We start from the raw sequence: 25,603 nt of genomic DNA, 5'->3' as shown, positions 1-25,603 counted from the left end.
GTAAATCTCTGCACCTTGAGCTCTAATAAAACTGTCTCAGTTTACCTTAGAAAGCCCAGTTTGATTGGAATCTCTGTAAGGATTAAGGGAATTGAATTCACCATGGGAAAATAAGCAACTTTTTGCTCAGGATCTCTCAGTCCTTAAAAATATCAGGGCTCTGTGTTGAGAGGAAAGAGGGTGTTTCTGAGCCCAGTTTGGTTGTTCCACTGGTTCGTGGATCAGGAATGTCAAATATGGGATGAGACAAAAATAAATAGTTGATATGACTCCTGAAATCCCAGGATGGTTTGGGTTGGAAGGGACATGGAGGATTATCCTGGGCTGGGACACCTTCCACTAGACCAGGTTGCTCCTGCCCAACACTTCCAAGGATGGAGCATCCATGTGCTTCAGGATTGGGCTTCCCAACGTCTCTCACATTTTCCAGAAGCTTCTGTGGAGTTAATTTTGATTGTTTTTAATATAAGTAGCCTTGGAGTAACTGTGGGGGTGTCTGGGATTAGTTATTTCTTACTGTTTCATCAGCTGCTGGCTGACAAATGGCAATGGAAAACTGGGAAAGGCAAAGCAGGCCTTTCCCTGTAGTTCACCAAGGTGCTGTGGGAATGCAGCAGGAATATGGGAATCCTCCAGTGCCAGTCCCTGAATTTACCACGTGTTTTGTGGGGACAGGCCCATGATTCCCAAGCTGAGTGCTCCAGGCAATCCCTGAGGCCAAAGGGATTGATCCACGGCTGTATCAAACAGTTTCCAGTAGTCCTTTTAATTAAAGCTTTGTTGTGGTGGTGACCTGAAAAAGAAATGAGAGATTGGCAGGGATTCATCCAAGGTCAGTTGTTTGATGTTATTGATCCTCTCTGCCTTCCTGGAGGTGCTTTTGGAGGGACGATGCCATAAAACTGCACAAATGAACTGCCAAAAACCCCTTTCTGAGATGGTTTTCCTGTTCCCTGTCCTTCTTTCCCCCTAAAATCACGGGCAAACTGCTGCCAGCAGCATCTCTGTGGCTGTTTTTCCCTGGAGCAGGTTCTGTTTCTAAGTTCTTGGAGAACTTTGGCTTATTTTTGGACTGATTTTTGCCACGTGGGTGTGTTTTTGTAGCCCCGTGGTAGCTCCTGGTCCCCGTTCCTGGAGGGATTTAACAGCCCTGTGGATGTGACACTTGGGGTTAGTGGTGCCCTTGGGGATGGTTGGACTTTGATCCTGGTGGTCTTTCCCAACCAAACTGATTCTGTGCATCTATTATTTATATTTTTTGCATTTTAGAAGCATCCTCGTGGACCAAAACGTCCAAAGAAACACTTAAATATCCATATTTTCCGTCCCCAGAGCTCCTGTGTAGAAAAATCCAGCTGCAAATTTCCTCTGCCAGAGGAAAAATGGGACTAAAATAGAAAGGACAAAACTGCTGGAAGACTTTGTGTTCCAAAATGTGCTCCCTGTGCTTCGCTCCCTCGGAAGGATTCACTGGCAGCACTTTAATTTCCGCTGCCCGCTCCCTGTGTTTGATCTCTCCAGGAGCTTTAGTCCCATTGTTTGCTCTGTTTGGAAGGAATATCAGAAATAGAGTCAGTTCAAATCAAGGTGAGTCGCCTCTGGCAGGAATGAAAGACAAGATATTTAAGGGAGAAAAGGATGGAACAGCTCTAATTCCAGACATGATGCAAACCACACCTGGGTTTTGTTTAACTCTCGGGATATCCTGCATTAATTCCCTAAATCAACCCCCAAATTCCTTCTTGAAAAGCCCCATCTTTATAACAGCACAACAATATAATTTATAAGCTGAGCTGGGAATAAATTCTCCTAAAAGAGGCTGTTGGAGCCATTTTATTGGGACATAAAGGAGCCTTTGCTGGCTGGTGAAATGCAGGAACCACTGAAGTGGCACCAAAGCCACTTGCACAATTTTGGTAGTGTTACCAGGACAAAATGTTCTTATTCCCTGGGATCAATGGAGGCAGCCTCTCATTCCAGCAGCCAGCCAAGCCAGCCTTGGAAAATGGATGAGAAATGGGCATTTAATGCTGCCCTTTGCTCTGAAAAAATAAACAAACCTGTGTTTTATATATGTATTTCTATATATTTTTATAGAAATCTGCAGTGATACTTTTCATAATTAAAAATATCCCTTTTTTTTCTGCCAGACTCCATAATTTTAGTTGTAAACAAAACTATTTAGAGGGCTCCAAGGATGGATTTCCAAAGGTTTATCCTTTGCAGGCTTTCTGCTGCTTCTATTTTTTTTTTCTTGATTTTATTTCTTTTTTTTTTTTTAATTTATTGAGAACTTAAGAATGCAGAGCATTGGCTCAGGTGGTCCTTTGGTGGGATCTCATCTCCCATCAGGAAAAAAAATGCAGGATAAAGGAGGTTTGACAACAGAGCAGGAGTGGAATCCATGGGGGAAAAAAAATCCTTTAATTAGAGCAAGGAGAGGCCTTTTGCCTCTGCTCTGAGATGGACTGGGTGCTGTCCCCAAATTCCTCACTGTGGATAAACTCAGGGATTTTTAAAAAATTAATTAACTAACTAATTAATTAATCAATTAAAGCCGGTTGGATCTTCGTTATCCAAGCCTGGGAGAGGTGGAGTTTTCCAGCTCTCCAGTGGAAAGGCTGGATGTGGTGATCACTTTTAAGATTATTTTGCTCTGCAGATGTTTTTGGGTTTTTTTCCTGATTGCTGGTCTGAACTCTGAGACTGAAGTGTGACTTTTCCAGGGGAATCCTTGTCCAAGATGTATGAGAGAGGCAAACATTCCGAAGGAAATGAAAAGGGCTGTCAGTCCTCACGCAGTCCAAGGGGCACAATCCCAGTTTTCCTGGGTGGGTCTCTCCTGACCGTTCCTTTGCAGACTCTGGCAAGGAGTGTCCTCCTAATCCTGTGCTGGCAGGGAATGATCCGTGTTATCCAATGGGTCTCTTCCCTGCTCCCCAGAGCCTCCTTAGGTGGGATCCGGCGTTCCGGAGTCGGAGCCGCCATCAGTCAGTGGCATTCCTGTGGCTGGGGTTGGACACACAAACCCCTGGGGCAGGACAAGGCGGCCGGCAGGAACCACATGGAACAACCCTGGAATCTCTCCAGTGGCGGCTGTCGGATCAAAGCCGCGGGAACCACGGGATCAGCATCGATCCCGTCTTGCAGCTGGATGTCCTTCCTGAAATCCCTGCCAGGCAGGGGCTCAGCACTCCCAGACAAAGGGCATCGATCGGAGTGACTCCAGGAGCTGAAGGCTTGGAATTCAGTTCATGGCAATTCCGCTGGTAGGAACGTCACAATTTCCATCCTTTAAGTCAGTTCTTTGGGTTGTTGCTGCCTCTCATCCAGCTGCTGGTTTAGCAGGATGTTAAGATTTGGGAACCTGCTTGTTTCTGTGCTGAACCAGGGATCAGACCTTTCCTTTTAGGAATTCCCTATTTTTCTATACCGGGACGATCAACTTCTCCCTGTGCCAGGACACATGGAAACATGGCAGCCCCTCAGAATTAATGCAGATAATTAGTGTGTGTTAACGAGGGCTGAGCAGCAGGACGTGGGGAGGGACACCAGTGACCTCTAGAGCTGATCTGCCAGAGGAAAACCATCGGAGCAAGGCAGATCCAAGCTTAAACATTCCTGTTGGAGCTGGTTGCCTTCCCGTTCAGGAGTGTACATGGATAATTAGATGATAGGAGCTGCTCCCAGGGCTGGAGCCCCTCTGCTCTGGAGCCAGGCTGGGAGAGCTGGGGGGGGTTCACCTGGAGAAGGGAAGGATCCAGGGAGAGCTGAGAGCCCCTTGCAGGGCCTAAAGGGGCTCCAGGAGAGCTGGAGAGGGACTGGGGACAAGGGATGGAGGGACAGGACACAGGGAATGGCTTCCCACTGCCAGAGGGCAGGGAGAGATGGGATATTGGGAAGGAATTCCTGGCTGTGAGGGTGGTGAGGCCCTGGCCCAGGTTGCCCAGAGAAGCTGTGGGGCTGCCCCTGGATCCCTGGGAGTGTCCAAGGCCAGGTTGGAGCAGCCTGGGATAGCGGGAGGTGTCCCTGCCCGTGGCAGGGGTTGGAACTGGATGTTGAGGTCCCTTCCAGTCCACCCCATCCCATGATTTTATTATCAAAGCACTTTAACAATGACATCCGAACCACAACTGTGGGATGAGGAGCTGTTTGATGTGGAATTTTTCCTGCATAAAAAGTTGGAAGGAGCCAGTTTGAAGCTGTTGCTCGGCCCTTTAATGACAGAAAAATGTCCACAATTGATCCAGGTGCCGTGTGGAAACAAAGGGTTCCTTTGGATAATCACTTGGCTTTCCTCTGCTTCCAAAAATTCTGAATGCCTTGGGTGTAAATTCCTGCTGTGGAATGACACCTGACAACTCTGCATTCCAAGGAAGGGAGGAGGATCCACTGTTCGAATAAATAGGTTATTCCAGAGTTCAATAACCTCCATTTCCAAGTTCATGCCTGTTCTGGGAGGACTGTGCTTGGACTTGGATTTTAGCTGTTAAATCCTGATCTCCAGAGGGAAAAGCAGCTGGAAACCCCTTTTCCTGGGCACTTCTATCCCTCACCTTTCAGGTGTTTGGTGGGAATTGTGCAAACTGCCTTTCATTTTTTTGCCAAAAGCTTCCTACTCAGCTCCTGAATTGGGGTTTTCCCCCATTCCCAGCATTTCCTCCCTTACCTTTATCCCTCCAAGAATAATGTTATCCTTATTTTTTTTAATTATCCCAGCAGCATAGCAGGAATATTTTGCCCTTTCTGCTGACTAATTCTGCCCTGGACACGCTTGTGTGTGGAATTTTTTCCAAGAGATTAAATTATCTCCCTGGGTTAAAACCAACCCACTGCTTAATGAAACCGAGCTGAAATCTTGCCTGTCTTATCCCCTTCCTTTGGGCAGAATCCCTGGATTACTTATCCAGTTGTTTCCCATCTGTATTTCAAGCAGCTGCTTCTTCTTGTCTCCATGTTATCCTTGTGCTGCTTCTCCCTGTGGAGCTTCATTCCCCTCCTGAGGTCACTCCTGCATTTTCCGGGATTATTTGGAATAAAATAAAACTCATCCATGTCTCCCTGCTCAGCACACACAGAATTCCCAGGCTTTGGTTCCCAGGGCTCCGTGTGGGAGAAAGATGCTCAACAGAACTTATACATGGATTTCTCCCTGTTTTCATTCCCTGCTCAAGCTCCTTGGGACAGGGTTTTTTAGGAGCATGGCTTAGGATAACCAGCATATCCATCCACATCCCTTTGGCAAAGGATGGGATATGAATCCCAAGGTGATTCATTCCACTGTTTTTTGTAGGGCTGGGAATAGTTTGTGCCATTGGCAGTAGGGAATATTGACATTGGGAATATTCCAGGCTTGGAATAAACCAGTCTTCTGTTTATATAACCTAAACTTGTAGCAGAGGAGCCCCTGATTTTTTGTTCCCTTTAATTATAGGTACAATGGGAATTGTGGGCTTTCACTTCTGCCAGGATTTAAAGAAGGAAAAAAGTCCCTTTTCTGGGATTTTTCAAGGGAGTTGGTTGAGTTCTTTTAAAAAGCAGGAATGGTGATGCCTCAGTAGTGATGGAATTAGAGCTGTGAGCAGTTGGTATTAATACCAACTGGATCTGGTGCCTGTCAACATTCTGGTGGGAATGTCTGTTTGGAAAAGACATGTCTTGGATCCAAGTCCATTAAGCCACTTTGTCCAAATGTTTGTTGGAGCAGATATTTAAATATAAACAAGCCAAGCAGCACCTTATTGTTCCCTTCTCTCTGGGAAAGGAGTGAAGGGAGGGCAGGGAAGCTCCAGGAATAAACAGGGTGTTTTCAGGTTTGTAATTTAGGGATAGACCCAATCCAAGACATGTCAGGTACAGCTGGAAAGGGAAAAATTGCCTGGAGTACTTCAGTGTCCTTCAGGGGTTGTGGCTTAGCAGAGCAAATAATTCCAGGGCTTTGATTGGAGCTGGAAAGAATTGAATTTGTCTGTTTGCATCAGTGGCCACGTGAGGAAAACCAGTTTGTGGTGCTGCAAATCGATTCCTGGGATTTACAGCCTGTGCTGGAGCGGGAAGGGATTGGATTTGCTCACCCCTGTGCTGAGGATCATCCCTGGATCTGGGATGAAACACAGCAGCTCAAGGCTGTTTGTCCTGCACACCTATGGGACAAATAACCAGGGAGTCAGGATTCCTGCCCATCTGGGATGTGCTGCTTCCCAAAACCTCCTCCCGGAAGGGAGTATTTGCTTCCCCTTTGCAGAGGCAGCTTTTGAACTTTTGGGGGAGGGGGAGCAGAATATGTGAGAAACTTACCTGGGAATTCAGATTTTGGGTTGGGAAAATCTCTTCTCTCAAAGGCAGTTGGTTCCCTCCGGATTAAAATGCTGCTCAATTGTGATCCAAGAGATTTCGGTGAAAAAATCCTGCACCAGAAATCAAAGAATCCTCACAGGGTGGTTTGGGTAGGAAGGGACCTTAATCATGGCTTAATCCCCCTGTTCTCCTGCTGGGCACCCTGGCAGAGAACTAAAATCTCTGGAAAATTGCTTGGAAAACACAAGCTCTACCTCTGTGCCCCTTTTTCCTACCTTTTCCCTGCACCTGCAGGGTTTGGTGTCCAGCAAAAGTCACTGAGCTCCTCTCCTCTGCCAGTGGGATTCCAGCTTCCAGGAGGTTGGGAGAAAGCAGTGGGAAGTGGTGTATCCTTGAGTAACTCCAGTCGCTTCTGGAATTCTCTGCCTGCAGTTAAGAGGATTTATACAAAGTGAAGTGAGGCAGGTTGGGATACTCCACTTCCCAGGGGGATCTTGTTGATCCCTTCCAGCTGAAGGTGTTGGAGAAGGAAAAAATTATCCATAAAATATGAATGAGAAGAGCTTTTTGTTAATAATAATGAGTTTTAAGGGTTGTCAGACCTGTTAAATTTGTTCATTTAGTTCAGTTCAAGTCTTTGAATTACCTGGTAGAAATTCTTTCAATTTTCATCTCAAATCACCGATATTTAAGGATGAAACAGATGCTTGGGAATGATACAGGAAATAAAAACGTGTCTCCCAGTGACTTTGCAGTTGTAAAATCAAATAACTGCTCTTTTCCTTGCAGGAAGTTTCACTGCACACTCTGGATCTATTGGACACAGTAAATAATTTTTAAATTGTGTGCTTACAGCTGGAATTGTTCCTTGAATCCATGTTTTTTTTCCTTCTTGCAGTGGGGAAGACTTCCTTGATCACCAGGTTCATGTATGACAGCTTTGACAACACCTACCAGGTAAATTAATCCCTATTATTGCCTTGTCCAAGTGGGTTCTGTGGCAGGAAGAGGCCATTCCGTAGGAGTTGGGACACTGATTAAAGTCTGAACTTGTGAAATCTTAATTTTAACCACCTGCAGTGGCACTTCAGGGTTGGATTCTGCTGGATGAGCTGTGGTTCTACAGGAATACCCAAGGAATAGTTAAGTCTTCCATGGTTTTTTTTCCCCACCATTTGTTCCCAGACCATCCCAGATCTAATCCCTGTGTGGGGAAAACTTAACAGGTACCCAGCTCTTTTATAAAACAAGTTGTCACAAGCTAGAAAATCATAAAAAACGGAGAAAAAAAAATTAGAAAATTAGCTTTGTCCATTCCAGGATTGTTCCAGTCATTGTTTCCCGATCCCAGAATTCAGGATGAGCTCGAAAAGGTGGGAAGCTGTAAAAATACTTGAGTTTTCTAAAGTGTGTCTCTTGCAGGCAGAACGTGTTTCATGACTTGGTTACAGGTGGTGACATTCTGGATACACTGAACTGAGAAAAATCTGTTCCCTGAGGCATGGGAAGGTTTTTTTAGGGGGCTGGGAGGAGGAGGAATGGGAGGAAAAAAAGGAAAAATGTCACTCTTTTGTTACTTGGTGTCTACCCAGGGATCTTGTTTCAACCACAGCAAGAAATCTTAATGGTTGACAAGAAAAATTCAATTTAGGGATCACTGATGGGTGTCTGGTTTGGGTGTTACTGGAGTCGTTTTAGTGCCATTCATCCAAAAACCTCTCTTTGACTGATGTCATCACTGAGGTGGGGCCATATGTCCTATTTTTGATCTGGAAGAAGGAATCAGTCATAAAAAACCCCAGTAATTTGGGCAGACTCACAGTGAGTGTTGGTGTCAAACCCAAAACCACATTTTTCGATGCCCAGGATTCCGGAGAGAATTCCAAAGCCAGGGTTTAACGATCCCAAACCAGGATTGTGGTTGAGTGCAGCTGGAGGTGAGTTCAGGGCTGATTCTGAGCTCGGGATCCATTTTGCAGACGTATTTTCCTGGAATGTGTCATTTGAACGAGGGGTTTTGTGTTCAGCTGTTCAAAACAGAAAGCTGTGTTTGATAAAATCCCTGCTGGGCATTGGTTGCCTTTTGCTCCCTGCTGGATAAAGGAATTCTGTTGCCCCTGTGTTTATTGATAAGAAGGTGCTGGACTGTCAGAAACCCAAACAACTGGAATAAACCTGTGCCACTGGAGGTGTGTGTCTTACTGGGAGTGATTCCCCCCCCATGGACATGCTGGGAATGATTTCCCTTGTTCTCTGGCACCGTACGTGACGTGCCGTGGAATTGCTGTTTTAATAAAAATCTGGGATACAGGGAGTGCTGGAATCCTTTCCCTGGATTGTGTCCTGGTGGGACAGGCTGGGAGAACTGGGGTTGTCCAGTCTGGATAAGAAAAGCTCCAGGGAGACCTCAGAGCCCCTTCCAGTGCCTAAAGGGGCTCCAGGAGAGGAGGGAAGAAGGATTTACCCTCCCTGCAGCCTTGGAAAATGGGATGAAGGTCATGTATTTAAGAAGCAGCTCTCAATAGCACTTTAGTTGCCTTAAAACATTTATTCAGGATGTCCCACAGGAAGCTCCCAGTGGTGTCTGGAAGTTTGGGTGCAGTGAAGATGAGCCAAGCTTTAGTTTTTAGGGGCCATGTGTCCACGTGCCCATGTGTTGTTGAAGATTTCTGCCCTAATCTGAGGGAAAAAAGGGAAGAGCCATGAAGGTATTTGGCAGCTGGGAAGAAGACAATGTGCCCACATACCCTGGTTGAGTTGGAGGACACTAATTTGGGTCATTCCTAAAGAACTGTATGGATTAAACTGTCAATATGCATAAATTGAAGTTAATAACCTTTTGTGCTTCAAGAAACTGGTCTGGTTGTGGAGATATTAAAGAAATTGCTCATTGAATGGAGCTGTAAGTGAGAAAAGCAGCCCGTTTTTCCTGCAAGGTGCTGATTTTCCCCTGGAAATCCCTGCAGGTGTCCTGCCATTTGATTTAAGAGCTCTTGGTTTTCTCATCTCTTCCCAGGCAACAATTGGCATCGACTTCCTATCGAAAACCATGTACTTGGAGGATCGAACAGTGAGTGAGCTTTTGTTGTCCTTGCACAGTGGGGATGAGGAGCAGCATCTGTTTTGGGCAGCCCCCAGTTGTGAGATCACTTGGAAGCACAGCCTGAGCCTTCATCTCCCAGCTGCTTCCAGCCTGACAAGTGGAGACGCAGCAGTGGGAGACGGGAATCCATTTGGTTCCTGCTCGAGGGCCATTTGACAGCAGCTCTTTAGTGTCACCCCATGTGAGGAGAGAGAGGAGACAGAGAATTGGAGGGGTGCAAACAGTGGGAATTCAGACCCCTTCAGGTTTTGATGCCACAAAAAGGATAAAATCTAAACTGCCAAATGTGGCCAGTTAATATTCCTTGATTAAAACGAGGGTGGCTCTGGTGGTGACCCCTAAATGATCCCTGACTCTCAGCTTGGTGCAGCCCGAGCTCCTGGAATGACATCACTCCTCTCTGGAAGCAAACCTGGGGTTTAAAATGAGCTCGGATCCTTAATTAAGAAGTTCATCTGCTGAGCTGTTTGCAGAAGCAAAGCTGTGCAGTGCTGCAGGAGCTCATGGTGGATATAAACCTCCAGGAAATGGGATTGCATGGGAGGTGCCTGAGGGGTGGATGTGCTTTCCAAACCCAAACTGGCCCCTGCACACGTTGCTTTTAAGTGTATCTTGCCTTTTCTTCCAGCACCTGGATGGTAAGAGACGTTCAGCCCCATCTGTGGGCACCGTACCTTGCAGTTCAGGGCTATAGCTGGCATTTTATCCTCCTTGGAAAACTGACAGGAGCAGGTTTTCCAGCTTTTCCACCAGCAACCATCCTTCAAGCTACTGGAGGTTGCCTTTGTGAGTCCTGAGGAAGGACAAGAGCAGAGCATGAAACTCCTGTGTGGGGAGAACTGCATGGGAACAGTTCATGGAATTATAGAGTCATTTAGGTTGGAAAATCCCTCTAATTCCATTGAGTCCAGCACTTCCAGGCCCACCACTAACCCCTGCCCCCAAGTGCCACATCCACAGAGCTTGTGAGCCCTTCCAGGGATAGTAGTGGATCTACAGGCCTTTGGAGCCCTTCCAGGGCTTGGTGGTTGGTCCATCTGGTTAATCCTTAAGGTTAATCCTTAAGGAATTCAACTTTTCAAGCTCTACACAGTCTGAAGTTCTTCCCTTCTGAGCCCTTCCGTGGATGGTGGTGGATCCACAGGCCTTTGGAGCCCTTCCATGGATGGTGATGGATCCACAGGCCTTTGGAGCCCTTCCATGGATGGTGGTGGATCCACAGGCCTTTGGAGCCCTTCCATGGATGGTGGTGGATCCACAGGCCTTTGGAGCCCTTCCATGGATGGTGGTGGATCCACAGGCCTTTGGAGCCCTTCCATGGATGGTGGTGGATCCACAGGCCTTTGGAGCCCTTCCATGGATGGTGATGGATCCACAGGCCTTTGGAGCCCTTCCATGGATGGTGGTGGATCCACAGGCCTTTGGAGCCCTTCCATGGATGGTGATGGATCCACAGGCCTTTGGAGCCCTTCCATGGATGGTGGTGGATCCACAGGCCTTTGGAGCCCTTCCATGGATGGTGGTGGATCCACAGGCCTTTGGAGCCCTTCCGTGGATGGTGGTGGATCCACAGGCCTTTTGAGTGCTTCCAGGGATGGTGATTCCACCATTTAGCCATAGTTTTCTTGTTGATCCTTGAAAGCCAAGTGATTTTGCTCACCAGGGAAGCATTTTTCGGGAAGCTGAGCTCCTTGCACCCCCTCAGTTTTGCTGCTGCCGATCCCTCGGGAGACGTCACCGCGAGGTGCCAGCGCCCCTGCATGAGTTTCCCCTCACTTTATTCAGCCTTTTCCCACGCTAAACCCTCTTTCCTCTCTCATTTTTGTGGCAGTTTGGCTCTTTTAACTCTCTCCCGCCCACAGATCAGGTTGCAGCTGTGGGATACCGCGGGGCAGGAGCGTTTCCGTAGCCTCATTCCCAGTTACATCCGCGACTCGGCCGCTGCCGTAGTAGTTTACGATATCACAAGTAGGTATTTCTGCACCGGGGTTTGACCTTCCTTGTGCTTATTTTTCTTGCTTGTTTGACTGATTTTGTTAGGTACGGTTGCAATTGTGGGACACAGCAGGTCAAGAGCGGTTCAGGAGCTTGATCCCTAGCTACATTCGTGACTCCACTGTTGCAGTTGTTGTTTATGATATCACAAGTGAGTGGGGGGAATTCTGCATTTCTAATCCTCTGCCCCTTCCATCCTTTAGCTTAGCTTTGCATGTCCTCTCATGTCATCTGCTTGATCTTCGTCCCGGCATGGAAATAAATGTGGTTTTTTTTCTTGTTTTGCTGCTGGTGTAATGTATAAATGTCTCACAGTAACATCATTTTAACCCTTCCCTACTCCGGTCACCTCGAGCCTGCCTGCTTCCTTTCATCTGCTTCTTAATCATAACATCACTGTGACTTTGGGTCTTCATGGATATCTGAATTCCTCAATTGGAGACTTTCTGTGGCTTGCTTCACTTCATTTACCCTCTCCCACCAAAAAACTCTGGGAATGGGCTGGCGGGGAACACGCATTAACATCCCATTTTCCCTGGAATTTGTCACTCTCACACTCTGCAATGTATAAAAGTTGCCACCAAGCCCTCCCCCTTTAACAATTGCTCTCTCATTTCTTACTAAGGTATGTACATTTTTGTCAACTAAAAATATTAGTGCTTTTTTCAACCCTCTTCCTTCTGTCCCTCCCCTCAGTCCAGACACCCCTTAACTTACTGACAAAGAGCAGGAGTTGTGTTTTAGGAGAGAACTAAATTCCAGGCTGAGAACAGCGGCCTAATTCTACACGAGGGCAGAAGTGCTTTGATTTATAAATACTAGAAGATTACTGAAGGAGTCAGGGCTTTGCCTAGAAAAGCTTTAATTGTTAAAAATACCACTTCCATTTGAGCTAAAATTACAGGTGAAATTTTTTACTGACCTGGCAAATTCCACATTACCGAGTGGTAAAGAGAAGAATTAAGACACTGGCAAATGATCAAGTCTTGGCTGTCTAACACAATATATAACTTTGCAGTAAAAGCCATTAAAGAAATCAATATTTTGCAAGAACTGCTGCAGAAACCCCCCCTTTTAAAGTACTAAAACTACTTTGGCAGCTCAGATGCTCTTTGTGTAACACTGAGCTCCATGGCAGCTTCCCTCCAACTCCTTTTTCCTCATGGGATTCGACTTTTCAAGCCCCACACAGTCTGAAATTCTTCCCTTGCAGCTCTTAAGGATGCAGCATTAAATTAAAATGCCTGTGAAAAGGTTAAATTTCTCTGTCTGGTTCTGTGCAAGTGATTTGGAAGTTGTTTTGAAGGCGAGTGTTCAATGCCCCAGGAGCTGCTGGTGTGTTGTAAAACCCTGGGATTGCCTAGGGAAATAAAAGGTGATTAAAGTGTACGGGATTCATAATTGGGATTGAGGACTTTGGAGGAGCAATGGAACTGCACGAGCACAAGCCACGGGCAGAAGGCACAGATTAACCCCTATTCTCTAGAGAAAATAGTTCATATTTTATTTTATAAATAAAGGAGCTGAAACACGGGGAGAAGACTCATTTTAGATGCTGTCAAAGGCAAAATCATAGATAGACTCAGTTCCCTCCCTGGCTTTGAGTCCCCTGTGATGAAGCACCTGAAATTAATGCCAAAGTTTTCACATCCTGTAGTGGGGGAGATTCAGGGTTTCACTTGCTGGGTCTTCATCCCAATTCCACAGAAATGGAGCTTTGATTTCAGATGCCAGCTGTTTTTCCTAGGGCTGTGAGGGGTTCCTGCACTGATAATCCTCTCCACTGTTCCCTGATAGATGTAAACTCGTTCCAACAAACAACAAAATGGATTGATGACGTCAGAACGGAACGGGGCAGTGACGTCATCATCATGCTGGTGGGGAACAAAACAGATCTAGCAGATAAAAGGTATGGAGGAATCATGAACTCATCTTTTAAATGCTCTTCTTACTCTGCTGCTGGTTTAGAAGGGGTTTTTAAATGTGTTTTTGCTCCCAAAATGCTCGAGCTTGTTTTAGTTCTGACTCGAGAAATCTCGATTTTAAACCCCCTTTCGTGTGGTTAAACCGCATTTCCAGCGGCAGAATTTGGTTAAACCAAGTTTTCCAGCTGGGAATGAGTTGAGAAACCACCACCAACTTGTTCAGGATAAAACAGAGTGTTAACTCCAACCTGCATCAGTAAATGAATAAACTGATGACAAGGATTTATTCTTAATAAATCTGCTCAGAAAGAAATGATAGGTGCAAATATAAATCCCATCTAAATTATGGTTGCTCCCTTTTAAGACTCCTCAGGGCTTCTCAGAAGTTTGCAAGCTGAATTATTTTTATTAGATGTTGTACATCTTCAGCTTTTGCTGTGTTTGCTGCTTATTTTGGGTTTATGGTATTAACACAAATGATAAAGGGCCACAGAGCCAAACCTATGGATTCTGGCTTTGATCAAAATCCCTGTTTCCTTGAGATCACTTCCTTCAGATTTATGGCCTCCTATTAAGAATTATATAAAAATAAAAATATATATATAACCCCTAAGATATCTCATGATTTTTGTTTGGCAGCTCTTGAACCCAAATTTCCCCCCTTGTTTTAGCTCTAACAGGATGATTAATGAGAGGGACACCTATCCAAGGAAAAAAGGGGACAAAATTCCTTCCATGTGAGATGGTTACACTTGGACCTTGGTTAAAACAGTTTGTTCTTGATGATCATTTTTGAATGTTAAAGGGCACTGATGGATAATTGTTCAGACGGGGATTTAGGGGGAGTCTGGTTGGCTTTTCCATGGGAATGCTGGGAGCCAGATGTGCCCTGGGAGTCTGTCTGGTAGCTGAAGTGGTGATACCTGTCATGCAGGGAAAAAAAAACATTGAATGCTTTCAGAACTGCAATAATCTTAATTTTTTTTCCTGACTCTGTGTTGTCTCCCCCAGACAAGTGTCCATCGAGGAAGGAGAGAGAAAAGCCAAAGAGTTGAATGTAATGTTCATTGAAACTAGTGCAAAAGCAGGATACAATGTAAAACAGGTGAGTGGCTCCTGCCAAAACACCCCCGTGGGACCAGGACTTCCCCTGGGAAAACTTGGACAGAGGGATGTGTTTGTAGTCCATGCACAGCAAGGAACATCTCAGAGTTGGGTTGTTGGCTGAGGTTCAGGAGGATCCCTGACCTTGGGACTTCTTTCCATGTGATGGAAGAAGCTTTGTGAGTGAAGGATCATCCATTCCTGGATTTCTGGTAATCCAGATTTGGGGTTTAGACTGAAAGGGAGCCAAAAAGTTGGGGAAACACAGGTCTGAGGGCTGTTCCTGATCCCCTTTCAGGGAATGAACCACTCCAGGAGGAGCCTGGTGGCTTGAAATGCTGCCAGTGCACAAGGAGTGTGAACTGGGATTCCCACTCTGCTGGGAGGCACTGGAAATGGGAGCAAATGTTCCTGGAGAGCCAAAGCTGTTTATTTCTAGTAGATGCTGAGCTACTTTTGATGAGGAAAGCAGTGAAATGATGGGATATTGGGAAGGAATTCCTGGCTGGGAGGGTGGGGAGGCCCTGGCACAGGTTGCCCAGAGTAGCTGTGGCTGCCCCATCCCTGGGAGTGTCCAAGGCCAGGTTGGAGCAACCTGGGCCAGTGGAAGGTGTCCCTGTCCATGGCAGGGGGTGGAATGAGATGAGCTTTAAGGTCCCTTCCAGCCCCAACCACCCTGGGATTCCATGTGTGTGTGTATCCTTACATTCTATTTTATACATGTAGTTGCCCAGTTCGTGTGCAGAATGGTCCCAGTAGCTGCTAAAATAGGATTATAAACTCCTTTGTCCATGATAGACAGGACTGAAGGGGCTGTTATTAAAATGTCCCTTGACTTTGTGTAGAAGTAGTAAAATTATTCCCTCTCTAATGGAATAATTAGATGTGTTAGTGCTGAGATCCAGTGCATTAGCAGCCATGGAAGTGCTGCATTCCAGGCTCCACAATTATCCTGCCACAACACAGGCTGGTAATTAAGGTTTGGATCTTTGCTGCAGTCCTTAATGAGTGCTTAGGCCTGGGGGTGTGCCCTGGAGAGCAAAGACACGAGTGGTTATTCAAAAAGAGCTAAAAATGGATTTTTCCTCTCAGTTTTGATCCTTGTTGCAGGCATGGATTGGAATTCTCAATGATTTCAAAGCTGCAGAATATTTGTAACTCTCATTTTTTATTAGTTTAAGAAGTGGTGGTTGAAACAATTCTCAGAGGATAAGACTTAATACCACTACTTGCAGAGGTTCCTGTTTTCTTGCAGCTTCTCTACTGAATTGTATGAATTTATTTTAACTTAGTAACTTATTTATCTAATTTATTTACCAATAAATTATCCCCCTTGGCTACATCTGCTGAATGGACCCCCTCCCTTTAATAAGATCTTTAATCAGCTGAGTGCAAATCTGACCTTCCCATAACTGATAACTAAGAAGATATTTTAATTCTGTAGAACAATCCCAGTCCAAGTTAATTTTCATGCAGGATTTTTAATTCAAGTGTCAAATTATTTTAGGTACAAATACAGTCGTATTTTGACCACATAAAATGAAATTTTATTTTTTGATTACCTGAAATGAAATTTTCTGTTTTGACTACATGAAATGGAATTTTATTTTTTGACTACATGAAGTGAAATTTTATATTTTGACTGCATGAAATGAACTTTTATTTTTTGACTGCATGAAATGAACTTTTATTATCTAACTGCATGAAATAAACTTTTATTTTTTTGACTGCATGAAATGAACCTTTATATTTCGACTGCATAAAATGAACTTTTATTTTTTGACTGCATGAAATGAAATTTTTTACTACATGAAATGAAATTTTATGTCAAAATTAAGATATTAGCTATTAAATACTAATGTAAAGGTGAGTTTTGGAGTAGTTGGTGATTCACTGGTTTGTCACTAAGGTGCAGGTTCAGATTTAGGAATTAATTAACAGCTTGGATACTGTCAGTGGAACGTGTGGATTAGGGAATATGAGCTGTTCGTTTTGGAGGTTTGTTTTTTTTTTTTTACCTTCCATGTAAAATTCCTGCCTGCCAGTATAGAAACTTCCCAGGGGCCTTCAGATGGAGAAGTGGATAACTTGCTTTGTTGAATGCCTTTAATTCATTCTGGCAGCCCTGAAAAGGCTTTAAAAGACTTTGGGATCCCTGCTCTGTCTCCACAGCCTGTGTTTCAGGGAATCTCATTGTCAGGCCCTGGATTTCATGCCCAGAATGTGTCAGGGTTGGTTTTGCTGCCCTGTCGAAGGAGAGGGGAGGGAGAGCCCTTGAATTCCTGCTTCCAGCAGTACCTGGCACATTCCATATTGGCTCTCCAGGAGCCACAGGCTGGATGTGGCCCTTGGCAGAGGAACTTTCTCATGGTAGCAGCTGAAGGGACGTGGCCCCTCACTCACCCCGGGCTCTTTCTCCTCCTCTCCCTTGATTTCTGTCCGTGTGATGGCCAAGAATTATTCCCAGAGTTGCAGAGAATGAGAATTAAGGAAAGAGTTTTGTTTGCTTTGCGTCGGTTTCTTGCCTGGCTTTTCCATCTGGGCAGGGATCTTCCTGTCCTTCCCATATTGCTGCAGGAGGGTGCCAGGGAAAACTGCTTTATCCTACAGTCCTTTGTGACCCTGATCCCTGGGGATTTACTGGCTGCAGTGGGAGGAAAGGCACAGTCTGGCAAATCTTGAGACTAACAGTGAGAGATGAGGGTTTTTCCCCATGGTTTAATGGGGAAGGAGGTTGCAGAGAGCCTTTGTGTGGCTCTTTTAGTCTTTCAGCTGCTGCATTTGGGAAAAAGAAGTCCTGAATGCCCCTCAATATGTGTGTTTTTATACCCACAGAAACATTTAAACATATCTGTGTGTATATAGTCCCTGTGACAAACATTTAAACATATCTATGTGTGTGTAGTCCCTGGGTCTGTGTCAGGCCCTGTGGGAAGGCAGCTTCCTAATCATCAGGAAGTTCCCGTAATTGGATTTCTCTCCACATATGCTGTGGCTGATAAGGCAGAAGGTTAATAAGAGTGAAAGTTGATTTTCTTAGTTGCCAAATTCCTATTTTTAGTCACATAATTCAGGGAAGAAATGCAGCTAAAAGCATCGTTTTATTCCTGGTCTTAATGTAAAGCAAGGATTAGTGTGTTTTAAACGGCCTTCCTGTCAGCAGCTTGGTTTAAATGCAGCAATTCCAGCTGGTTCCTTCAGCTGAGGATTTTTTAGACTCCCCAACCCTTTCCCTCTATACATTCCCCTCATTGCTTTCTATGTATTGTACAGGGAATAAATGGAATCCCAGAATGGTTTGGGTGGAAGGGAAGTTAAAGCTCATCCAGTCCCACGGGCAGGGACACCTTCCACTAGCCCAGGTTGCTTCAGCCTGGCCTTGGACCCTTCCAAACCTTCTGTGCCAAGGACTGGGTCAAAATGCTCTTTAAGATTCCATCAGTGAGGAATCCATCTTGTTGGCCTGTGAGAATTTCCCTGTGAGAACTTTTCCGGGAGCCCGAAAAGTTCTGGATTGTGGCAGAGGTTCATGGAAACAGAGGGGTGTGCTGAGCTTTGTTACTGTGGAGGTGGGGCCTGAAATCAGTGAGTGACATCAAGGATCGACTTCTCAGAGCCCTGTCCTTGTCCTGGACCACATTCCAGTGTGTGCCAGACTTCCCTGCAAAGATCCCAGCCAGACCTGGGGGCTTGGTCTCGTTGAGCTTGGAGGGGTCTTGTCCAGTTGTCTTAATGTCTCCCCAGCACCGTTTGGGAGCCAAACTGGTAAAGAGCCTTGGACACAGATCCAAAAGCTGCTCAGGTACCCACATTCCTGATGTGAACAGGCTGGCAGGGGCGTGGCTCGGTTTTCTGTGGAAAGTGGGTCACTGGGAATAAGTGGTTTAGCTTTGTGTCATTTGAGGAGAGGCAGGAAAACATGGAATAATGGAACACAGCAAGGCTGACGTCAGACCCAGCAGCAGGCATTCTGAGATCCTGCGCTGCCATCGGGGTGGGAACACACTGAGGGATGGGGATCTGGAGGGCTTGGAAGCAGCTGCTGCCCTGGAGCTTGATAAGCCAGAAGTACAGAGTAGTAACATTGTCTGTAATAGGGGAAAAATATTAAGGAATATTAAAGGATTTCTGTCTGGGTGTGTGCTGGGTGCATCCCGATGGGATCAGGACTCTGCCAGGGCTGTTCTCCCAAGGGAAGAACCAATTAGGTGGTCATTTCATAACCCTGATGGATGGTAAAGCTGTTATCTGTCCTTCCATCCATCTGATCTGTCCTGTCCTTGCCCCAGGCATGTGGAAAAGAGATCATTGCTGTCCTTGTGTGGTTCCCACAAACTGAACGTGGCAGGGATCACCCTGAGCTGAGGGACAGCCCAGAGCTGGGCTGTTCCCAGGCAGGGGTTGTTCTGGGATCAGGGAATTCCAGTGAATTCTTGTGCATTAATCTGTAGGCTGAAGAAAAGCCATGTGGTGGGAGCTACAAGGCTGAGCCTCAGGGACAGATAGGAAATGCAGGAGAGGGAATCAGTCCCGTTCCATCTGGACTCTCACCCTCCTTCAAGTGGAATAAAACTAGGAAGGGAGTTTGAACCCAAAGTCTGCTGGGAAACTGGAGCTGGTGTTCAAGTGAGGGGCGGAACTGCTTTGGGATGGCAAATGCCAAATTGTTTTGTGCTTCAGACCCCGAGTGTGGACGTGGGATAACGATGGCACCAAAAGGTGAGGCTTAGGATTGGGCACATTCCTTTGTCTGGATCACAGGGAGCCTCCGTAACAGCAGAGACTGTGCCGTTTCCAAGGAATAAAGGTTATATTTGGTGTCAGGCTGTTTTGGGCTGAGCAGTGCAAATAGTGCTGGGGGATGTGTGGAGTCATTGTTTGAACTGTATCTTCCTGGGGGTTTGGATTGTTTTCATCTGTTCCCCGTGTGGTTTCTTGCAGCTTTTCCGACGTGTGGCAGCTGCCTTGCCTGGGATGGAAAGCACACAAGACAAAAGTAGAGAAGACAGTATCCTTTATGCAGCTGTGCCAGGCATTCCCTGGAGGAAAACCCACTGCAGCCAGCTTGTGGACATCCCAAAAACAGGGGGAATAGGGGCAAGTAACCTCCGAGCTTGGAGCACTGAGGGAAGAGGATTGGTGGGGTGGGAGGTTGGGCTTGGGGGTGTTGAGGGTGGAGGCAGCAGGGGAAGGATGAGGGGGTATGGGTGGAAGTATGGGAAGGTGCAGACAGATCCAGAGGAATTCTTTGCTTGGTGCTTGAACAGTTTGGATGTGGGGTGGGGGAAAACAGCTGCGAAGAGGCCGAAAGGAAACCCCTGTGGCTCTTGCAGATCTGACTGACAGAATCCCAGAACAATCCTCTGCAGGTCCCTTCTCCAACCCTGCTGCTCACAGCAAGGCTCATTCCAAAATCTAGGCCAGTTTCTCAGGGTCACATCCAGGGAAACTCAGGAAATCTCCAAGGATGGAGGTCTCATAACCTCCCAGGGCAGCCTGTGACAGTGCTGGAGCCCAGGCAGCATCTGTGTGGTGTGAGGGAGGACAGGACTCAACTGATGGCATGAGGGCTGGAAAAGGGATAAAGGTCTCTGCATGAACTGGAATCCCTTACCTGGCCAGGTGGGTGTGTTTGGAACAGGAACTTTTCCAGGGCTGTTGGTTTTCTTTGCAGCTGGGAAATGGAGGAGAAATGGTGCCTTGGAGGAAGGACGTGGAAGGAACGGTAGGAGGGGGACGAGCTCGGTGCTGAGATTCCATCAGAGTGCAGGGAAGAGGATTTGGGAAGCTGTGGATGGCACAGCTGAGGCACAGCTTTGTGCTTTGATCAAAACCTCGTTATGCAGGTTCCCAGAAGGTTAATGAGCAACAATCTTTATTAATGAGGTGGGGGTAGAGTGCACAGGCTCTATCAGGGAGTTTGATCACCAGGCTCTAAATGGAAGTGCAATGAGGGCACTTGGAATTGGCTTCCTGCAGCCTGCAGATAGCAGCAATGGAACGGGATTATTGGGGGTGGATTTTCCATCAGCTTTTTTTGCAGGACATGGAGAGTTCAGGGATCTCAGACCACTCGTGCTCAGAGATGGAGCTAGCAGAGAATCTCTGACTTAAATACCCAGCGAGCTCAGAGCAGCCAGATGGACCAAATATTTGAATTATTGGTCTCTTGTTTCCCTTCCCGTGTTTATTTTCTCCAAACCTCTCTAAAACCAGCTTCACCCCCCTGAGGGGACAAGCTGGAAGTCCCAGCAGTGTGATCTCTGTGTTCCCTGATAAGGGAAACACTGGGATTGGGGATTAGCATTCAAAGCTCCTCCTGGGAAAGGCTCCTTGAGGTTGGAACTGGAGGGCATCCGTTGGGATGCAGAGTGCTGCAGAGGGAGCAGCTTGTCACAGGTTCAGAGCAGCCAGCTCTGCAGTGTCCTTGTGGGATATCAGCTGGCATTGGGAGGAGGAATTCAGGCTTTGCTGGCTGGTGGTGGGGTGAGCAGAGAGGTTTGACTGGAGCAGGGATGGATGGGAATGTTCAGGATGGCACATGGGGGGTTAGGGGTGTGCACAGCCTGAGGAGGAACGGCCTTGCTGGAATGTGCTGCTGGGGCTTCTGACAGAGCACACCATCTCTCTGGAATCATGGAATCACAGGATGGTTCGGCTTGGAAGGGACCTTAAAGCCCATCCAGTCCCACCCCTGCCATGGGCAAGGACACTTTCCACTAGCCCAGGGTGTCCAACCTGGCCTTGGACAGGCCTGGCCTTATGATACTTCCAGGGATGGGATACCCACTATTCCAACCCTCTCCTGCCTGTCCCAGAGCCGAGTGTGGACAGGGGAGGCAGAGGGAAGTACTTGCCTGTTGCCTGTGGAGCAGAGGAGCAGGAGTTTGGGAAGGAAGTGAGCTGTCCCTTCCTGGGTTCCTCGAGGCTCCTGCCACCTCCAGAGCTTCCATGTTCTCCTGGGTGCCTGCTGCTCTCTGGGCTGGAATACTGAATCCAGCATTGATTCCACACTGGGGGTTTCCAGGCTGGGACTGGTTCCCTCTGAACAAGCGACAGGATAAGAGGAAACAACTTCAGGTTGTGCCACAGGAGGTTTAAGTTGGATATTAGGGAAAGTTTTTTCCCTGAAAGGGTGGTCAGACAGACACAGCTGCCCAGGGCAGGGATGGAGTCCCCATTCCTGGAGGGATTTAACAGCCATGTGGATGTGGCACTTGGGAGCAGGGGTCAGTGGTGGCCTGGGCAGTGCTGCAGAATGGTTGGACTTGATGGTCTTGGAGGTCTTCTCCAACCTAAATGCTTCTGTGATTCTGTGGAAACAGTGATTAGACCCTTCAGGGTATCCACACATCTTTAATTCCTGCAGCAGGAGATCCCTGGGATTGCTGGGAAGAGCAGACTCTGATCAGAGACAGCTTTGGGGGCTGACGTTGTTTCTCCGCATATTTGTCGTGGGCACGAGGGTGTGGTGAGAAACCTTGATCTCAGCTTTGCTTTGGAGCTGGTCTTTCCAAGTCTTCCAGGGAAACACTGAAATTCCAGGGAAACACTGAAATTCCGGGGGAACGCTGAAATTCCAGGGAAATACTGAAAACACCAGTGAGGGAAACAGAGCTGGAGACCCGTTTGCCTTAACTCCCTCCTTCCAGTGATTGACATAAAACTGGAAAAGCCTCAAGAGCAGCCTGTCAGTGAAGGAGGCTGTTCCTGCTAATCCCATGTGGCTCCCACCTTTCTCCAGAACATCACTGCTCCCCCTCCCTGTCCTCTCCATTGACTGCAGTGTGAATATTGGCTTGAACCTCCCCCTTCCCGTGATAACGTATCCCAGTTCCTCATCGCTGCCTGTCTCGTGGAGATGATTATTGGCTTCACAAGCACACACACACACACACACACACAGAGAAAAATGTCAGTGTCTTCATTATTTATAAGAAAAAAAAAAAAAAGCCAAAATATCCCAGCGTATCCTAGTTATAACTTTAAAAAAAATGGGGAAAAAAAAAAGAAAAAAAAAGAGACAAAAATAGGTACAATTTCTTAATATTTGTTCCTTTTTTAATATGTTATGATACCGCACTTTGGAATGAGGGCGACCGAGTAAGTTTGGGATTGGACTTAGATGGGATGTTATGTGCAGAAGAAGGCTTGCAAATCTGACCCATTGGAGTTCTCTGAGGATCTGGGAATGCGTAGACAGCGGGAATCGTGGGCAGAGGCGGCGCATGCCGAGGGCTAAACGCTTCTCCTTGATAATCCAACAACAAAGTAAACCCAGGCTCTTAATTCCCTTGAGCAGAGCGAGTCTGCCTGGTGTCCAAACCCCACCCCAGCAGGGCTTTGACACCACCACAGGCTGCTGGAGTTGGGAATTCCACGTTTCCAAGGAAGCGTGCTGGGAAATCCGGAGAGGGGCTCTCTGAGCGGGATGAGTGGCTTCTGGAGGATTTTTGGGGAGGGGAGGAATGGGTGGATGTGCATTAGCAAAACACTTGCAGGAAACAGGGAAATAATGTTTCGAGTGCAAGATGAGTTTTAAGAGCCGTTTTTTTTTTCCTTTGTAAGTAGAAAACACGGATGAAGTGAATTATTCCTGCCTGAGAGACAGGAACGGAATGTTCCAGGTGTTTGGAGGAGGAAGCATTTTGCTTCTTTTTCTTTTTCCTTTCTTTTTTTTTTTTTTTTTTAAGGGGAAATAGTGAAATCAGGACTGGCACTAAAACCTGCCAAAGCTGATCGAAACCTTGGAAATTTGGGAGAGAGAGGGAAGAGCAGGTGGCTGCCCCAGCAGAGAGGGAATTGCTCCTGCATTTCCAGAGCGTAGGTCGGTGGGGGAAGGGGGTGTTTACTTTGATCCTACAGAAATCTAGTTGAGACAACTTAGATGGAAAGGGAGGGACTTGAGTAGGATGGAAACCAACTTCTGATTATGCAGATTTATGCCTTTATTTTTTAGCTTTTTGGGGTTTTTTTATGTTCAGTCTTCCGAGTCGGTTTAGTTCGGTTCACTAGAGCTGTATAGTTTGGTTAAACAAGTAGCAATTCAGTTTTCTATTGAACTAAGCTTCCAAGTAACCATTTTTTTTTTCTTTGGTATTTATTTCTTGGCTTAATTTGTTTTTGTTTTTTTTTACTCTGTTCAGTACTGATTTTGTGGGTTTTTTTTTTTCCTTTGGCTGAGGAATCTGTTGTAGAGCTTTTGCTGGTGTTGCTGGATGTAGCTCCCCGAGACCCACAGAATGGAACACACTAGAAGTGCACCCTTTTAATCTTTACTAGTTCATTGTGAAGTTGCTGTGTAAGTTAATAAAAAAACCACACCTGTAAATACCTTGTTTGCTGGGCAGATCTGGCCGAGTTGCAGGGAAGGAATTCCTGAGTCTGGGTTGCGATTGCTGCTTAGAAGGACAATTGCCAGGGAATATTCAGGCTCCTCCTTGGTTCTCCTTGCCCTTTTCCCTGCCACTTAAAATGGGGGAGAGGAAGGGAAATCGTCCTCACCACCACTTCCCACCAGGAAACGGGCATAAAAGAGTTGGAATTCTTCATTCCTGAGGGGCTCGTGCCCTGCCCTGGGTTTCTGGCAACTCTGCACAACAATAACTCTAAGGCAGAACGAGATGTAAAAGTGCTTTTCTAATGCAATATTAAAGGCATTAAAGGAGTTTTTTTGACGTGGCATGTCTTGAAATAAACATCAATGATATGTGACAAAGGACCATTCTTTCTTTAAAAAGAACCTGTCTGGGGGAAGGAAACCTGGCTGCTTTTCCTGTGTTGTACTGTCCTTATCTGTGCAGAAACGCCTCATCCCGCTGCTTCTTCCTTGGCTTTCTTCTTCCTTTGGTTCTTCATGCAGCTTCTCCTGGTCCTCAGTTGGCTGTTTCCCACCAGCACATCCTTGGTTTTCTTGCTTCTGGTAGACCCAAGTCCCGTCTGCTTCCCGTGGTCCCAAGCTTTAAGCACTGGATTTGCAAGGAGCTGGCTGAGCCCGGGGGTTTCCCAGCTTTTCCTGCAAGACTTGAGAGCAGGTTTGGCCATGATTCCCGCTAAACAAAGGTCTGGAGAGCAGCATTCCCACAGCTCCCTGGGGCTGCAGGAACATGGATGAGGGTGTGGTTTGGCACTTCTCCCCCACGAGGTCCCTGGGTGTGCTCAGGTACGTTCTGATAGTCCTTGCTGTTAGTCCATGCTTAACGTGCCCACAGCCCTAATCCCGGTTCTCCAGAGAAAACACACTTCCAAAGGGAGCACAGAAGCAACATGATCTTTATGGTTTTTTTTTTTTTTTTTTTCTCCATCTGGTTTCAGGTTTTAGTTTTCCTTTGCTCCTTGGGAACTGTGGGAACAGACCTTTCTAGTGCTGTCTTTGGTGTGATTTTTGGGGTGAGGGTCTCGGCTCTGTTTCTTTTCCCCTCCTTGCTCTGCCCTGCTCATTGTACAGCCCCATCACGCAGCTTTTCCATGCCTCACCTTTTGTCTTGATAAAAGTAGTTGAAGAAATTGTGTAAGGGGGTGGTGGGGGGGGGAAAGGTTCGTTTTCTTCATGTTGGAATGTCACTGGTACCTCAGCTCTGTTTGATAATGGCGACGACGACAACAGAACAAATCCTTAGCGCTTGAACTAAATAAATACCTGTCTCATTGGAAAGCTCTGGGTCTCTTCTCTCCATCACAACACAGGTGGGAGGTGCAGCTCCGGATTTGGGGGCTGGAAGTGCCGCAGGAGGAGTTTTTTAAGGGCAACAGGAATTTTTTGGGGGGTTTCTTTGCAGAGGGAAGACGTGGAGTTGTGCATTTGCTGTTCCTCCGGTTCCACGCGGTGTCTCTGCCATTTTCCAGCTGTGCCTTTCTGGGCCTTTCCCGCTCTTGACATCCAGCTGTTCCCTTTCCAAGGGCCTCAGCTTCCCTGGGACACGGGTGGACCAGCCCCACCTTCCCTGAGGAGGATCCTCCTTAAGCCTTGGAGCTGGGCAGGCGGGGCCGGGGAGGTGAGTACCAGTAACAGATGCTCGTGGATGAGTTATCCTTGTCTTTCCTGGAGTAGAGAATCATGGAATCACAGGATGGTTGGCTTGGAAGGGAGTCCCAACCTGCTGCCATGGGCAGGGACATCTTCCACACGGCTTGCTCCAAGCCCCTGGTCAGTAGAGAAGGGAATTCCCTGGATTTGGTG

At 46.7% G+C, this 25,603-nt stretch overlaps 1 protein-coding gene across 2 annotated transcripts in view; it reads left to right on the top strand.

Moving 5' to 3' along the window:
• The window catches only part of RAB6A (RAB6A, member RAS oncogene family), a 39,600-nt gene extending 17,217 nt beyond the window's left edge, over window positions 1-22,383 (top strand). Inside the window, exons 2-8 of one of the 2 annotated variants that reach the window (XM_051779525.1) lie at window positions 7,196-7,254; window positions 9,314-9,367; window positions 11,441-11,546; window positions 13,193-13,304; window positions 14,332-14,425; window positions 19,366-19,432; window positions 22,077-22,383. In XM_051779525.1, coding sequence (XP_051635485.1) covers window positions 7,196-7,254; window positions 9,314-9,367; window positions 11,441-11,546; window positions 13,193-13,304; window positions 14,332-14,425; window positions 19,366-19,432; window positions 22,077-22,141 — 557 coding nt within the window. In that variant the 3' untranslated portion in view covers window positions 22,142-22,383. Of the gene's footprint in view, window positions 1-7,195; window positions 7,255-9,313; window positions 9,368-11,262; window positions 11,369-11,440; window positions 11,547-13,192; window positions 13,305-14,331; window positions 14,426-19,365; window positions 19,433-22,076 lie in introns of both variants that reach the window. The other variant, XM_051779524.1, reaches the window with a different exon arrangement.
• The last annotated feature ends 3,220 nt before the right edge of the window (window positions 22,384-25,603 follow it).

This window comes from Manacus candei, unplaced genomic scaffold (genome assembly GCF_025592945.1).
Source record: "Manacus candei isolate 608988 ecotype Guabito, Panama unplaced genomic scaffold, ASM2559294v1 h1tg000014l, whole genome shotgun sequence".
Classification (NCBI taxonomy): domain Eukaryota; kingdom Metazoa; phylum Chordata; class Aves; order Passeriformes; family Pipridae; genus Manacus; species Manacus candei.
The sequence above is the reverse complement of the archived record's forward strand: the minus strand, read 5'-3'. Positions and strand labels throughout refer to the sequence as shown.